This window comes from Arachis ipaensis, chromosome B08 (genome assembly GCF_000816755.2).
Source record: "Arachis ipaensis cultivar K30076 chromosome B08, Araip1.1, whole genome shotgun sequence".
Classification (NCBI taxonomy): domain Eukaryota; kingdom Viridiplantae; phylum Streptophyta; class Magnoliopsida; order Fabales; family Fabaceae; genus Arachis; species Arachis ipaensis.
Window position 1 is genome coordinate 76,665,564 of NC_029792.2, and position 13,742 is coordinate 76,679,305.

At 34.4% G+C, this 13,742-nt stretch overlaps 1 protein-coding gene across 1 annotated transcript; it reads left to right on the forward strand.

The window, feature by feature from the left end:
* LOC110265556 lies at window positions 1,945–3,257 on the forward strand. Its single transcript, XM_021108426.1, has 2 exons — window positions 1,945–2,845; window positions 2,942–3,257. The coding sequence occupies exons 1-2, from the start codon at window positions 2,437–2,439 to the stop codon at window positions 3,034–3,036; spliced, it is 504 nt and encodes a 167-aa protein (XP_020964085.1). The 5' UTR covers window positions 1,945–2,436; the 3' UTR covers window positions 3,037–3,257.

The window sequence follows — 13,742 nt, forward strand, 5'->3', positions numbered from 1 at the left end:
ACTCATTCATACACACTAACCTAGTCACTATTGTTAGGATTTGAACTAGTATGACTTAGTTTGAGGCAAACACCTTTGCCACTACATCAGATATCACAATTTAAGCAATTCTCTCAATTAAAGGAATTTTCAAACATATGCAATTAAGTTAGTATCCTCTCATCTGATTGGCTAAGGAGAAGGATCATGGATCACCACTGTGGGGAAATCATCTGGTAAGTTTCGATTAAGCATGCGAAAGATTTTTCATATCTCGCGTGAAATCATGATGGCAATGGCTAATGTTTCGAATGGCTCAAGCCAGCAAGTTGATCGAGTTGTGGATGTGAACCCGTCCAAGCTAGCATGATCTCTGGTGGTTGGAGTTGTTTGAATGTATGAGGTTCCAAGTCAATGGAATCCAGACGAAGTGTATAGCATTGAAATGGTGCTTCAGGATGACTGGGTGAGTGATCGGTTACTTAGTCCTTGTTCTGAATTTATTCTATGATGAACCGTGTTTTTCATTTTTGTGTCGTGGGATTTGTCTCATTTAGTATTATTTTTCATTGCATGCAGGGCGACTAAAGGCATTGTGGCGTTTCGAGAAAAAGTGTAATAATATTCAAGAACGTGATTCGCAAGCATCAAATATACTCAATAAGGAATTTCATTTTGCAGGGTTTCGGGAAATCAGTTAAGACAATTCCTTTCAAGTACAGATCAAGTTTCTATATCAAGACTTTTGTTAGTCTCCTTTCTTGTGAGATATTTCCATTCAGCCCTTACAGCTTTACCAAGTACGAAGATATTGAGTCAATGGCTTCGCTGAATCAAAACCATCTTCTTGGTCAGTTTATACGCGCTAATAAAGATTAAATGTTTTGTTGTTAGTCTTTTTATTAGTGGTCTTGCTAGGAGGATCACTAACAAGAGAATTTTGTTCTTGTTTTGTAAACTGTATTGGTCATGTGGTAGACAAGGAAGATGCAAAATCCAAACAACAGAGTAAACACATGGAGTTTTATTTGGAGGACCTAGAGTTTGTTTTTTGGAGACTTTTTTTTTGCATGGATAAATTGATATTGTTGGATTAAACTTCATCAGATCAAATATTATTTTCGTTGCTTGATTTGTGCCCTTATTCTTTTCTTATATGTATTTGTTTAGGTGAAATAAGATGTAGTGTACACTATTTGGTAACTTCGTTGATCAGGTTGTTGCAATTAGCTAGGATTGATTGTGAGTCGTTTGTCCTTGTGGCCCAGTTTTTTAAACCCAATGTGTACTTGAATGATGTTAATACTCAGAGTAGCTTTGATGTTTCTCGAGTTTATTTCAATGTTGATTTTTCTGATGTTGTTTCTTTTCGAAAAAGGTGTGGGAATGACACATGATTTTTTTCTAGCTTTTTGTCGTTTGTCTTGCAAGCTGTCAACATATGATATTGACTTACTATCTCATTTTGTCCTTTTTAAGTTTGTTTGTCCAAGGAGATCTAACCTCTCAAACAATTAATGTTATTGAGAACCAACCCCAACTTTCTGTAGATGATGAAGTATCAAAGGGTACCATTCTAATTAGGACCAAGTGAAATCCTTTTTTAAGTTGTTGAATTTTCTTTTTTGATTGTTTGTTGAAAGCATGGTTCTGAAAATCAAACCGGACCAGCTGATTTAACTGGATTAACCGAGAATCGGTCATTTAGTTGGTCCAGATAAGGCTAGAAACCGCTTGGCAAAAAATCGGTGAAATGAGAGTTCATTTGCTGGGCGATCTTAAGAAGGAGTGTCAGTTGCTTGTTGAAGGATATAGGAGCTCGTGGAAAAGCATTGGTTGTACACTGATGGCAGATGGCTGGACTGACAAAGGCAGCGTACGTTAATTAATTTTTTAGTTTATTGTCCTGCTGGTATGTCATTTGTTAAGTCTGTTGATGCTTCTGATATGATAAAAACTGCCGATACCTAGTTTAAATTGTTTGCTGAGGTTATTGAGTGGGTTGGGTCTAGTAACATTGTGCATGTGGTTACTAATAATGCTGCGAATTATGTATCTGCTGAAAAACTCATTCATGAAAAGTATCCAAACATTTTTTGGTCTCCTTGTGCTGCCCACTGCATCAATCTTATTTTGAAAGACATAGCAAGTATTCCTCACATAGCTGACCTTGCCTCTCGTGCTTCAAAAGTGACTGTGTTTGTTTACAATCATATGATTTTCTTGTCATGGCTTAGAAAAAGAAAAGATTGGAAAGAAATTGTTCGACCAGGAGTTACACGTTTTGCTACTGTTTTCATTACTTTGAAAAGTATATATGATCATAAAGAAGACTTGCAATCATTGGTGGTGGACAAATATTTCACTTCTCATAAATTATCCAAGAGTGTCAATGGGAAGATGGTTAGCTCAATTATCTTGGATAGTAAGTTTTGAGATGATTGTCTTACTATTGTGATGATTGTTGGTCCTCTTATTAAGTTATTGAGGCTTGTTGATGCTGATGAGAAACCTTCTCTGGGATCCGTGTATGATGGCATGCAAAGAGCCAAAATTGCTATCAAGACAATGTTTAGAAATAGAAAAGTTGCATACACACCTTATAGAAGTATCTTGAAAATACGGTGGGATAACCATTTGAAGCGTGACCTCCATGCAGCAGCATACTTTTTGAATCCAGATTGCTTCTATAGTGAGGAGTTTGTTGAGAAGGTAAATATTTTGAGGTCTTTACTTGATTTATTTGATATTGAAACTCTTTGCGATGACTCAGTTGTCGCAATGCAAGAAATACAGTTGTATCGAGATCGAAAAAAAAGTTTTGGAAGGGAAAGTGCTTTGAAAGCAATTAAGAGACTCGAACCTGGTAGGTTATTATATTTCTATGTTCAAACTTCAATTTACTTTGAAAGTTTTCTAAATATTGAATGAGAATTGATGTTTGACTTTCATATCCTGGTAGGTGAATGGTGGAGGCTACACGGTGGGAGTGCTCCTAATTTGCAAAAAAATGGTGATTCGTCTTCTTCATCAAACATCTTCATCATCCGGATGTGAGAGGAACTGGAGCCTCTTTGAACAAATCCATTCAAAGAGGAGGAACCGATTAGAGTATCAAAGGCTAAGTGACATTGTTTATGTGACTTATAATCTACGCCTTCAATCTAGAATGCATCGCAAGAAGAAGAATTATGATCCAATTGACATTCAAAGCATTGACACAGTAGATTTTTGGGTAATGGCAGATGAAGATGATCCTGAATTTACTAATGGAGACATCGAAGGTATTGAAATTTAATTTACACGGATAATGCTATGCCTTCATATCCTAAAGGTGATTGAAATAGCAAAACTTGTTTCATTTACTAAAGATATTTGTTGTAAAGTTATAACTTTAATTTTTTCTTGGTTTTTTATTTTATTTTATTAGATGGAGATGTAAAAGTTGATGTGGATTTGCCTGATGTCGCTGATTCTTCAAATACGGCTTCTTTTGGTGGTACTTCTGATGATGGTGGCTTTGGATTACCTGTTTATGGAGATATTGGAACACTTAATGATAATTATGATTTTTGATGAGTTGCACCTTTGATTTGTTGAAAACTTGCTAGTAATTATTTCTTTTGAATGTAGAACATTATGGGTTTGTCATTATGTGCATTTTTTTTGTTTAGTTATAAACTTTAAAGTTTGAAGTTGTTTGTGAACCTCTGATATTAAGTTATGGATAATTTATTATGTGAAATTTTAAATTTTATTAAGTTAAAAATTATTAAATTTATATATTTAAAATTATTTTTAGGTTTTTTAATAATTTTATTTAATATTTAATTAAACCGGTTGAATCCCGATTGAATTCTGGTCGAACCAGTGAACCAGTGACCTCATCGGTTTATTGATCGGTCCAGTTCTTGCAACCTTAGTTAAAACTGAAAACCGAATTGGATTGACTGGTTTAATCGGGTTAATCGGGAATCGGTTTTCTAATCGGTCCAGTTGAAATGAAAAATCGCTTGACAAAAAGTCGGCAGAAAAACCGGTCGAACCGATAGTAAACCGGCAGACCGATGGAACCGAACGGTTTTATAACAGCATATAAAAAGGGCAGGCTGAAAGCAGCATCCTTCTCTATTCCCCTCCCTCACACAAAAACGGAACCCTAACCCACTACCCCTCTCTCTCTCAGCCATCAGCAGCAGCAGCCACCGCCTCCGTCGCCGTCGAACTCTACTTCTCGTCAGCCAAAGGGTGCCGTCACGCCGGCAGTGACGGACAGAGGGTCAGATCGATGTCCTTGGCCGTCGATCCTCTTCTCCTCCACGCCGTCGCCTCTGTACCTGCATGTCGAAGCTCGTGGCCGTCGTCTACTCTTCTCTACGTCGTCGTCGTGGTTGTGGACTTGCAGATCGAGGAGCTGTCAGTTTGAATCCTATCCAAGTCTCCGTCTCGCCATTCTACCCTCCCCGGCAGATGAGTTTCGTTCCTCCCTCGTCTTGGTCTCTGTCTCTGTCTCGCCATTCCTCCCTCGTCTCTGTCTCTGTCTCGCCATTCTTCCCTCATCTCTGTCTTTGTCTCGCCGTTCCTCCTTCGCCAGCAGTTGAGTTTTGTTCTAACCTCGTCTATCTCTGTCTCGCCTGTCTATGAGTTTTATTATTCCGAGTTTCTGTTTTTGTATGATTCTGGAACTGAATAATGTTCATGATTTTGAGTATGCATGGCTGAAATCTATGTTTGCTTCCATTTATGTTTGTTCATTTTGTTTATTTTATTGATTCTGAGTTACTGTGATTATTGAGTTGCTGTTCTCTGATGATCGAGTTGCTGTTCTTTTGTGTTTTCTTTTGGATCTAAGTTAGGGTTATTGGGGGTGTGATTTGTTGAATTTGAATTGTTAGTGTATTTGGATTGTGAGTGTATCTGAATTTCAATTTCTGATGGTTGAGTTGCTGAATTTTTTTATGCATTTGGATTCTCTGGCTTGTATAGTTGTATGTATTTGGATTTGGGAGTGTTTATTCTGGGTATTTATATTGATCATTTACTAGAATTTGAGAGTTAATTAGAAATTTTTAATATTTAAAATTATTGTTTATGTTAATTATTTTATTTGAACATTTAAAATTATATATTAAATTTTTAATAATTTTATTGTATATTTAATTAAACCGGTCTAACCACAGTTTGACCCCGATTAGACCATTAAACCATTAAATCAGTTATTTGACCAGTTTAATGACCGGTTCGGTTTTTGCAACCTTGGTTGAAAGTCATGTATTTTCACATGTTCTTTCTTCCAGTAGGAAACATCTTGCTAGATTGTTGGTAATATTGTTTCTGTAAAAGCTAGTCACAAGGATTGGTTCTATATTTCATGCAAAATCTATTCTGAGTGTTGCGAAGAAGAAGAGCTCTATGTTTGGTGAAGAAAAGAATGCTGCTGCTGATGATGATGGTGATTTTGATAAGCAAGTTGATATCACTCTTCTCTTCTTTGGAGGTGGGGGTGAACTTTTTGTTGAGACCTCTAGAATTTTGAACCTTTTAGTCTTTGGTGTAACACACCCACTTCTTCTTGATGATAGAAAAACATTTTCACCATTGTCATGATCCTCATTGATAGTAATAGGCATTGCCATTATTGTTTTAGAAGATGATGATGATGATGTCATTTCTCTATCATAGTAACAACTAAATTCCAAATAAATATCAAAGATAATTATGAGTTAAAACTACTTAATCCTCCATAATTTTAACACACTTAGAATTTAATTTGCATACACACAACTCTAATAATAAACATTACACTTAGATAATTTACAAAAACCAGACAATTCTACTACTATACTATACTATATATTAAGAATAAGATAGTCATCATTCCTAATAATGAAATCAAAGTATCTAGTTTTGCATTCTATTTAACAATAAATCAATAATACACTATCATCACTTGAGAGGATCATTAGCAATTTCAGGTAGTAATACTAAATTAATTAATAATAATCACCACCTCTAAAATTATTCAAGAAGTTAAGCAGAGACATTTTTGAGTGCTGAGAAGAAGAAAAATTCTATGCTAGGTAAAAAAAAAAAAGAATGCTGATGATGATAATGATGCTGGTGATTTTGACAAAGTAAGTTGGCATCACTCTTTTCTTCAACTTTGGAGGGGAGGATGGATTTGTTATTGAGACTTATGGAATTTTGAACTTTTTAGTCTTTGGTGTAACACACCCACTTTTTCGTGATGATGCACAACCATTTTTACCATCATCATGACCTCATTGATAGTAATAAGCATTGCCATTATTGTCTTAGAAGATGATGGTGTTGATGATGATGATGATGGTGCCATTTCTCTATAACAATAACAATTAAATTCCATTCAAATTAATAATGTTAATGGGGTCTTATACTCTGAACTCTATCACTCACTTGCTACTTGCACAACTATTTAGTTGTGAAATCAATATGCATGCATAATTGCATATTCTGATCTAGAAAGAAGCATATATCAAAAGAGTTATACTAGGTATCTAATGACTTTCTTGAACAACATGAACAACAACGGGTCTTAAAATTAGTTCAATTCAACTAAAACACACTATCACCAATTAAATTTAGAAGTAATTTACTTTCTTAACTGTATTGTACACATTGTTCAGTAATATTGTTGTTTACCTATACTTTTTCATATCAAAATCATAAGATTTTCAAAGCCAACAGCCATAATAGTGTTAGACGTGTTGAAAAATATATCCTCTGATCTTCTCTCATGCCATAATAATATATAACCCCGAAAATTGAAAAATCAAAAGCTACTACCACTATCTAGAAATAATAAAACTAATAAATTTTATTACAGATCCTCCAAATACCAAATGAACATGGTCTTTGTTATAACTCTTGTAAAATTCTGAATTTTTGAAAAATTAAATGATAAATTTTTTACGATTTATTTTATTTATTTACAATTATTACTCTATTTTTTAATTTTATTAAAATTCTTATACTACTTTAACCTTCTTAAATCAAAACACAAACCCTAACCCTAATTTTATGCTAACACACACTTTCTCACCACACATTAGCTGCCATCCTCTCACCCTAACATACCCGTCCAATAGTACAGAGAAGAGAGTGAGAGAGCACAAGAGAGCAGAGAAGCAGGAGAGGGTGATGGCGCTGGAGAGGGAGGAAGATATGCCACTGCCACCATTGCCATTGACACCGTTGCAAAGAGGGAGGAAGATATGCGCGAGAAGAGCAAGAGAGTGCGCGTCATGCTTGTTGCCATGTCTTCACTACTAGAAATTAGTATTTTTCGATGTCTTTATCACTACTAGAAATTAGTATTTTTCAGACGAATTTTGAGACGAAATTAAGATAAATTTTAAACAAATTAGAGATAAATTTTTCTTTCGAACAAAATTGAGACATTTTTTTTTTGTCCCAAAAACCTTTGTTGCTAATCTACATTTTGTCCGAAGTTTTATCCGAAAATTTTTTCAGACGATTTTGTGATAGATTTTGAATAGGCATTTAACTGCTAGATTTTCAACTATTATGATGTATTTTAGACATTTTAGACAGATTAGCCAACACAAAAACAATGTATTTTAGAAAAATTTCAAACGTAAAAATATTTCATTTTAGACAAATTTCAAACAAAAAATATATTTCATTTTAGAAAAATTTCTATCGAATTTAGTCAAATATAATAGATTTTTTTCAAACAAATTTTAGACAAATCAAATATTTTTTTCAATTAAATTTCAGACAAATTTAATTTAATATAATTTACGTATTTGAAACAAATCTCATACAAAACAAAAAATTATTTTTGCACAAATTTTCTACAAATTTAATATAATATATCAAACAATTTTCATACAAAATAATTTGCTATTTAAATATTTTCATAATAAAGTCGTGAAAAAGGTAATTATCATAAAAGAGTTAAAAAAATATTTATTATTAAAATACTTTTGCCTATAAATGCAATCAAACTAAAATAAGAAAAAATAGTTAAACTAAAACAGAAAAAGTCTTTAAAAATGTCAAATATCATGAATAAAATAAAATATACTAACTAATTCACCTAAAAATTCCTAAATCTAAATAAAAAATTATATACTCCAGACGCCAATCGAAGAGCCACGGTTGAAGGAAGTGGGAGATTTAACTTTTTATACAAAGCATGAAGTGTCTTTTCAGTAGAATCAATTCTTTTCTGTTAAACTTTTAGTTGACATCCTTGATCTTTTAACTTATACTCAGCATCATTCAACTTAACCTTTTGCTCTTCATTGATCATTTCTTGCTCCTTTGCCTTTTCTTTTCACATGTGAAGTTCTTGCTCAATATTTAGATTGTCTTTGGATGTTTCTAAGCAATTTCTGGAATCCAACTTTGAAGAGAAATCTAAATCAAAAGCAGCTTTCTTTTTCACTTTTGTCGCAATTTCGTTCCAAATAATGTAATCATTTGACATATCTAGATAAAACATCAGAACCAGCAATAATAGAAGTATTTTAACCAAGTTTAATGCTGCTTGACACCGACTATTATTATACACCCTTCTACATGACATAAAAGTGAAACATGAGAAAGTATCTCCAAATTTCCAACACCAAATATGTTAATATCATGATTCAAAGTATGAGTTGAGCTTAGCAAGCATGTGGTATCAAAAGATCCTACACCTTCTAGGTCCTCACAAGAAACTGATTCAATCAATGAGAATGAAAAAGTTGATGATTCAGCAAATGCAGAACCACTGAGTTGAGATGTATATCTTAAAAGTGACCCAGAATAACCCAATCAATCCTCTAAACCAGTACTCCTATTCAAACTCTGTCCTGGATCAAAAGAAAGGCAACATATATGAAGATACCTAAATAGAATACAGCACCAGAGGCACCTATGCATCACCACAGCTTGCATCACCACCTAGGCCCAGTATATATAAAATAGAAATTAGAATGAGTATAAGCTTCCAAATGGATCAGCAACTATATTATAGACATAAGTTTTACAGAAAGCTAGATCCATAGGTACTGGCACTCCAGGCAACCACTTTGATGTTGTGTTCTGCGACAAAATGAAAATGAAATATCAATATCAAGCAAGTAGACGAACAGAAAGATTACAATACTTTTTCCTTTCATGTTTTTACGTACAGAAACCATATTCCATAAAAATAAAAATAAAAAATAAAGAAATAAAAAAAAAAACTAAAGTGTCATGTATGTAGAAGCTTAAAAAAATTCCAAAGTTTCACCGAGAAACTTATCCAATGAAGAACTTGGAAGCAAAGAATTACATTAAGATCGTCAAATGGACAAGGGATATCATTATATTGTTCTTAAACCTACTAAGAGCAAGGCAAGTCAATTTTATTATTTAATGGCTTAAGAAGTCCCTCTTCTGTGAGGTTTCCTCCACTGTTACTATCATTTATTTAAAATTATTATGATAAAAACATCTTAAATTTCATAGTTTGCCATTGACTAAAAATAAAATAAAATAAAATAAATAAAAGAGATACATATGTGAGAGAGAGAGAGAGAGAACATAACTTCAAACATATAAGACTGACTAAAATACAAATTAATCTCTGTAGTTCCCCGGGTCAAAGTCACTCTAAATTCTACAGCACCTTATCTCAAGTGGGCACCATATTGAAGGTTGAGTCCCGTTGATCTTCTCTGCTAAAAACTGTAATATAGGAGACATATACCTCAAACAAATCAAACTTTGAACCAGGGAGATTACCAAATGAATATTGAATAGCACAATATATCCAGCAACAACATTTACATATCGATCCATATATCTAGATATAGCAACATCTTTACTTTTTATTTTTTTTATATAACTGATGAATGATACACAATCTACATAGATGCATCTTCTCAATCTCAGTCTCGGCATATACACACATTGAATTGCTTGGTTACTCGCACATAAAGATTGAAATATTATTGAAATTGAAAAACATGCATAAATAAAAGAATAAAACCACAAATCAAGCTGGCAGAGGACGCACAAAAATTAGCAAGCAAATTAATAATGAACAAAGTCGAGTAACAATCAAATAACAATGAATAAAGCTAAGTAACAATTACTACTCACAAAAATTAGAAGCTGGCAGAGGACACACAAATAGAAGAACGAGGCAAGGGCAATCTAGGGAAGCACGAGGGTAGTCGCCTCAGAGGCGGGTGTCTGGGGCTGGCGGGGGTGTGAGTTCTGAGACCGGAGGAGGCAGCCACATGCAGGAGGCAGAACGGTGTGAGCTCAAGCAAATCTAAGATCACAATCATAAAGGAGTATAACACACAAGAACAAAGTTTGTGGTTGAAAATGTGCAACCACACAATTAAAGCTCAAGTCTCACTAGGTATTTTGTACAGGCTCTTTTCTATGTTCCATAAAAATAATACTTCAAGCAAGTTCAAAAACAAGTTTTCAAATCTAATCAATGGAACGCCCTAAAAGAGATTTCTTGAAAATTCCTTGTTGTTTTTAACCATACTTATTTCCTATACTAAGCAACATGCAAATATTTACTACTATAAAACTATAAGCAAGCTAAGATATATACAAGCAAGCTCAGCAAAGTGCATTGTAATAAAATACTAACAAATATTCACAAAAACATAACTACTAAAAACTAGAACATAGTGCAAAGTGTTGAGAAAGAGAAATTTACGCCCCAAGAATTGCGGATCCTCCCCCACACTTAAATGTTGCACGGTCCTCCGTGCATGCACTGCATCCGGGGGTGAAGAGATGTGAGGCTCCACCTTCAGCTGGTGGGCACTGGGGCCAGACTGCTGTATAAAATAAATAAACAAGGATTAAGGAAAAGTTAGATGTGTGTGGTGTGATAAAAGACAATGTGTGCATTCTAAGTATGCACGGTTTAGGACACACACATTGGCCGAGTAAAATGGTGACCACACTATCAAAAGAAAAATAGCATGTGTTCCTCAATTAAGTAGCCTAGGTTGCAAGTAAAGAATAAGCAAGAGATACGACACAAACAAACCTAGGTAACCACAACTCAAGTGAATTGAATATATGAGATGTTGGTTATTGAAATTGTGCAAGTGAAAGCGCAACATGAATAGAAAATGGCATAATCAATAATAACTAATTCTGTGATGAAAAGAAAACTCCTTATTCATCTTGACACATAATGCAATAGTCACAAGATACATGTACTTATTGCAAAAAGTGATAAGCTTGACAAGAATCAAGTTAAGTCACTCAAACAAATGCAACGCATTAAAAACAAACAAGTGCCTTGTAATGTGCTTGTATTGATTTTAAAACCATGATGAACAAGTAATTCAACTCAACTCACTAAAGGAAAAGTGCACAATTTATGATTAAGATGCCAAACAAGGATATAGTTTAGTGCATCTGGTAGCTACAACATATGAATCAAACTCACGATTCTTTTAGGCAATCAAACAAAGACTTAATGCTCAGTGCACATATTCATCAAAATAATGAAGCCAAGATTCAAGTAAGAAGTAACCCAATCAACATCAAACAAACACTTGCAACTTATTCAATTAACAAATAACTAAACCAAACCATATATAATTACTAAAATGAAAAAGAGATGCAATAAAGACTATGTAAAACAAGTAGAAAAAACATGAAAAAGGCAAGAGAAGAGAGGGATGGAGGGGTTGAAGTGCGTTAGGGCTTGGTTAAAAGAGCAATGAAAAGCATGCCCAAAACAGCACTTTTGCGTACGCACAGACATGTGTGCGCACGCACACTAGGCGAAACAGGAGAAGTGAGCGGATGCACAAGGGTGTGCAAATGCTCTGGACAGAAAGGGAATTAAGAAGTGTGCATACGCACAAAGGGGTGCGTGCGCACAGAACACTCTTTTTTTTAAGGGAAAAGGATCATGTGTGCATGTGCACACAGGTCCGTGCACACGCACAAAAACAAAAAGTGGTAGGGGTTCATACGCACAGGGCATGCCAGCGCTCCCAACAGAGGGAGTGTAATTGAGTGTGCATATGCACGGATGGGTGCGTACACATGCAATGCGCGAAGAATGATTAGTGTGTGTACGCACAGTGGCATGCGCATGCACAAAGCGCAAGACACAGGGGAATGCGCGCGCACAAGGCGTGCGAGCGCTCCTAGCAGAGGGCATAAAGGCTGGTGTGTGTACGCACAGGCGGGTATGCACGCACAAGATGCGGATTTTAGTGATTGTGGGTGTACGCACAGTGGTGTGCGCACGCACAGCGCCCTGTTTTTCCAAAAATTTTTCTTCAAATTCCAAGAAACTAAGCCTTAGCTCAACAAATGCTCAACCTCAAAACATTCAAAAATCCATAAGTTCATGATCCATACAGAAATTAACCTAAAAAATCTCAAAATTAAACTAAATCTAAGCTAACTAAAATAAGCAAAATGCAATAAACTCAAATTATAAACAAAAAGAGAAGGTAAGAACAATGTACCATGGTGGGGTGTCCCCCACCTAGCACTTTGGGTTATTGTCCTTAAGTTGGACTTATCGAGAGCTCTAATCAAGGATACTTGTGCTTGTATTCATCTTGGAGCTTCCAACAATGATTGAATCTCCAAAATTCTCAATTGATTGCACCAAGCTTTGATGGAGTTTGCAACAAGCTATGAGCTCCCAAAATTAACCTTCTACACAAACAAAATCAAGAAAACAAACAAAAATTAAGATATTCATATACTAACATATTCACAATAGCCAATAATATAACACCATTGTAACTCCTTGGCAACGGTGCAAAAAATTTGATGGGAAAATTATTGCCAGTTTAGAATTAATCAAAACAAGAATCACTTCGTTAATAGCATAGTCCAAACCAACAATGAACTCTCACAATCAAATTTTAATTCCAAAGATGTCACAATCAATACAAAATAACCGGGAGTTTTAAGTCCCGGATCGTCTTCCATAGGAGTTGCAATTGAGTGCTCAATTATTGGCTATGGAGGATTTGAGAATTTTGGGATAGCAACAAACAAGAAATGTAAATAGCAAGAAAAATAAACAAGCATGCAAGGAAATAAATGAAAGTAATTAAAGCAATAAAAAGGGAAATAAATGGCAAAAAGAGCTCTTGGCAAGAATTAGGGAATTAAGGATTCCTATCCTAGTTATGGACCACAAACATGGTAATTGTGTAGAATTAATCCCAATTAGTCAATTCTAACATCGAGAATTAGTCAAAAGGGCATAACTGATCTCAATCCACAAGTCCTAGCCAACTCTATTAATGGAAGGCTTAGAGTTAGTGGAAACCAAATCAACTAACAATCCTCACACAATGTAGAATGGACATCCACCACTCAAGTTCACCTAATTACCCAATTTTCCAACCAAGAGTGTAAAAAACTAGGCAAAAATCCAACTAAGCATTTTATCAAACACTTGGAAGGTATAAAAGAGAAGCATGGTAAAATAACAAGAGATAATAAAATCTAGAACTACCAATTGTAAGAAAATAATAATAACAACTCAATTAAATAACAATAAACATAAAAACATCAATTTGCATTAAATGAAAATTAAAATAACAAGAATGTTCATCAACATAAAAAGTAACCAAAATGAGAAATTAACAAGATAACCTAAGAAAATTAAGGCAATAGAACAAAGAAAGCTAAAAGAAACTAGATGAAAAGAAGAATTAAAAGGAGAAATTAAAGAGAAATTAAACTAATAACCCTAATTTCTAGAG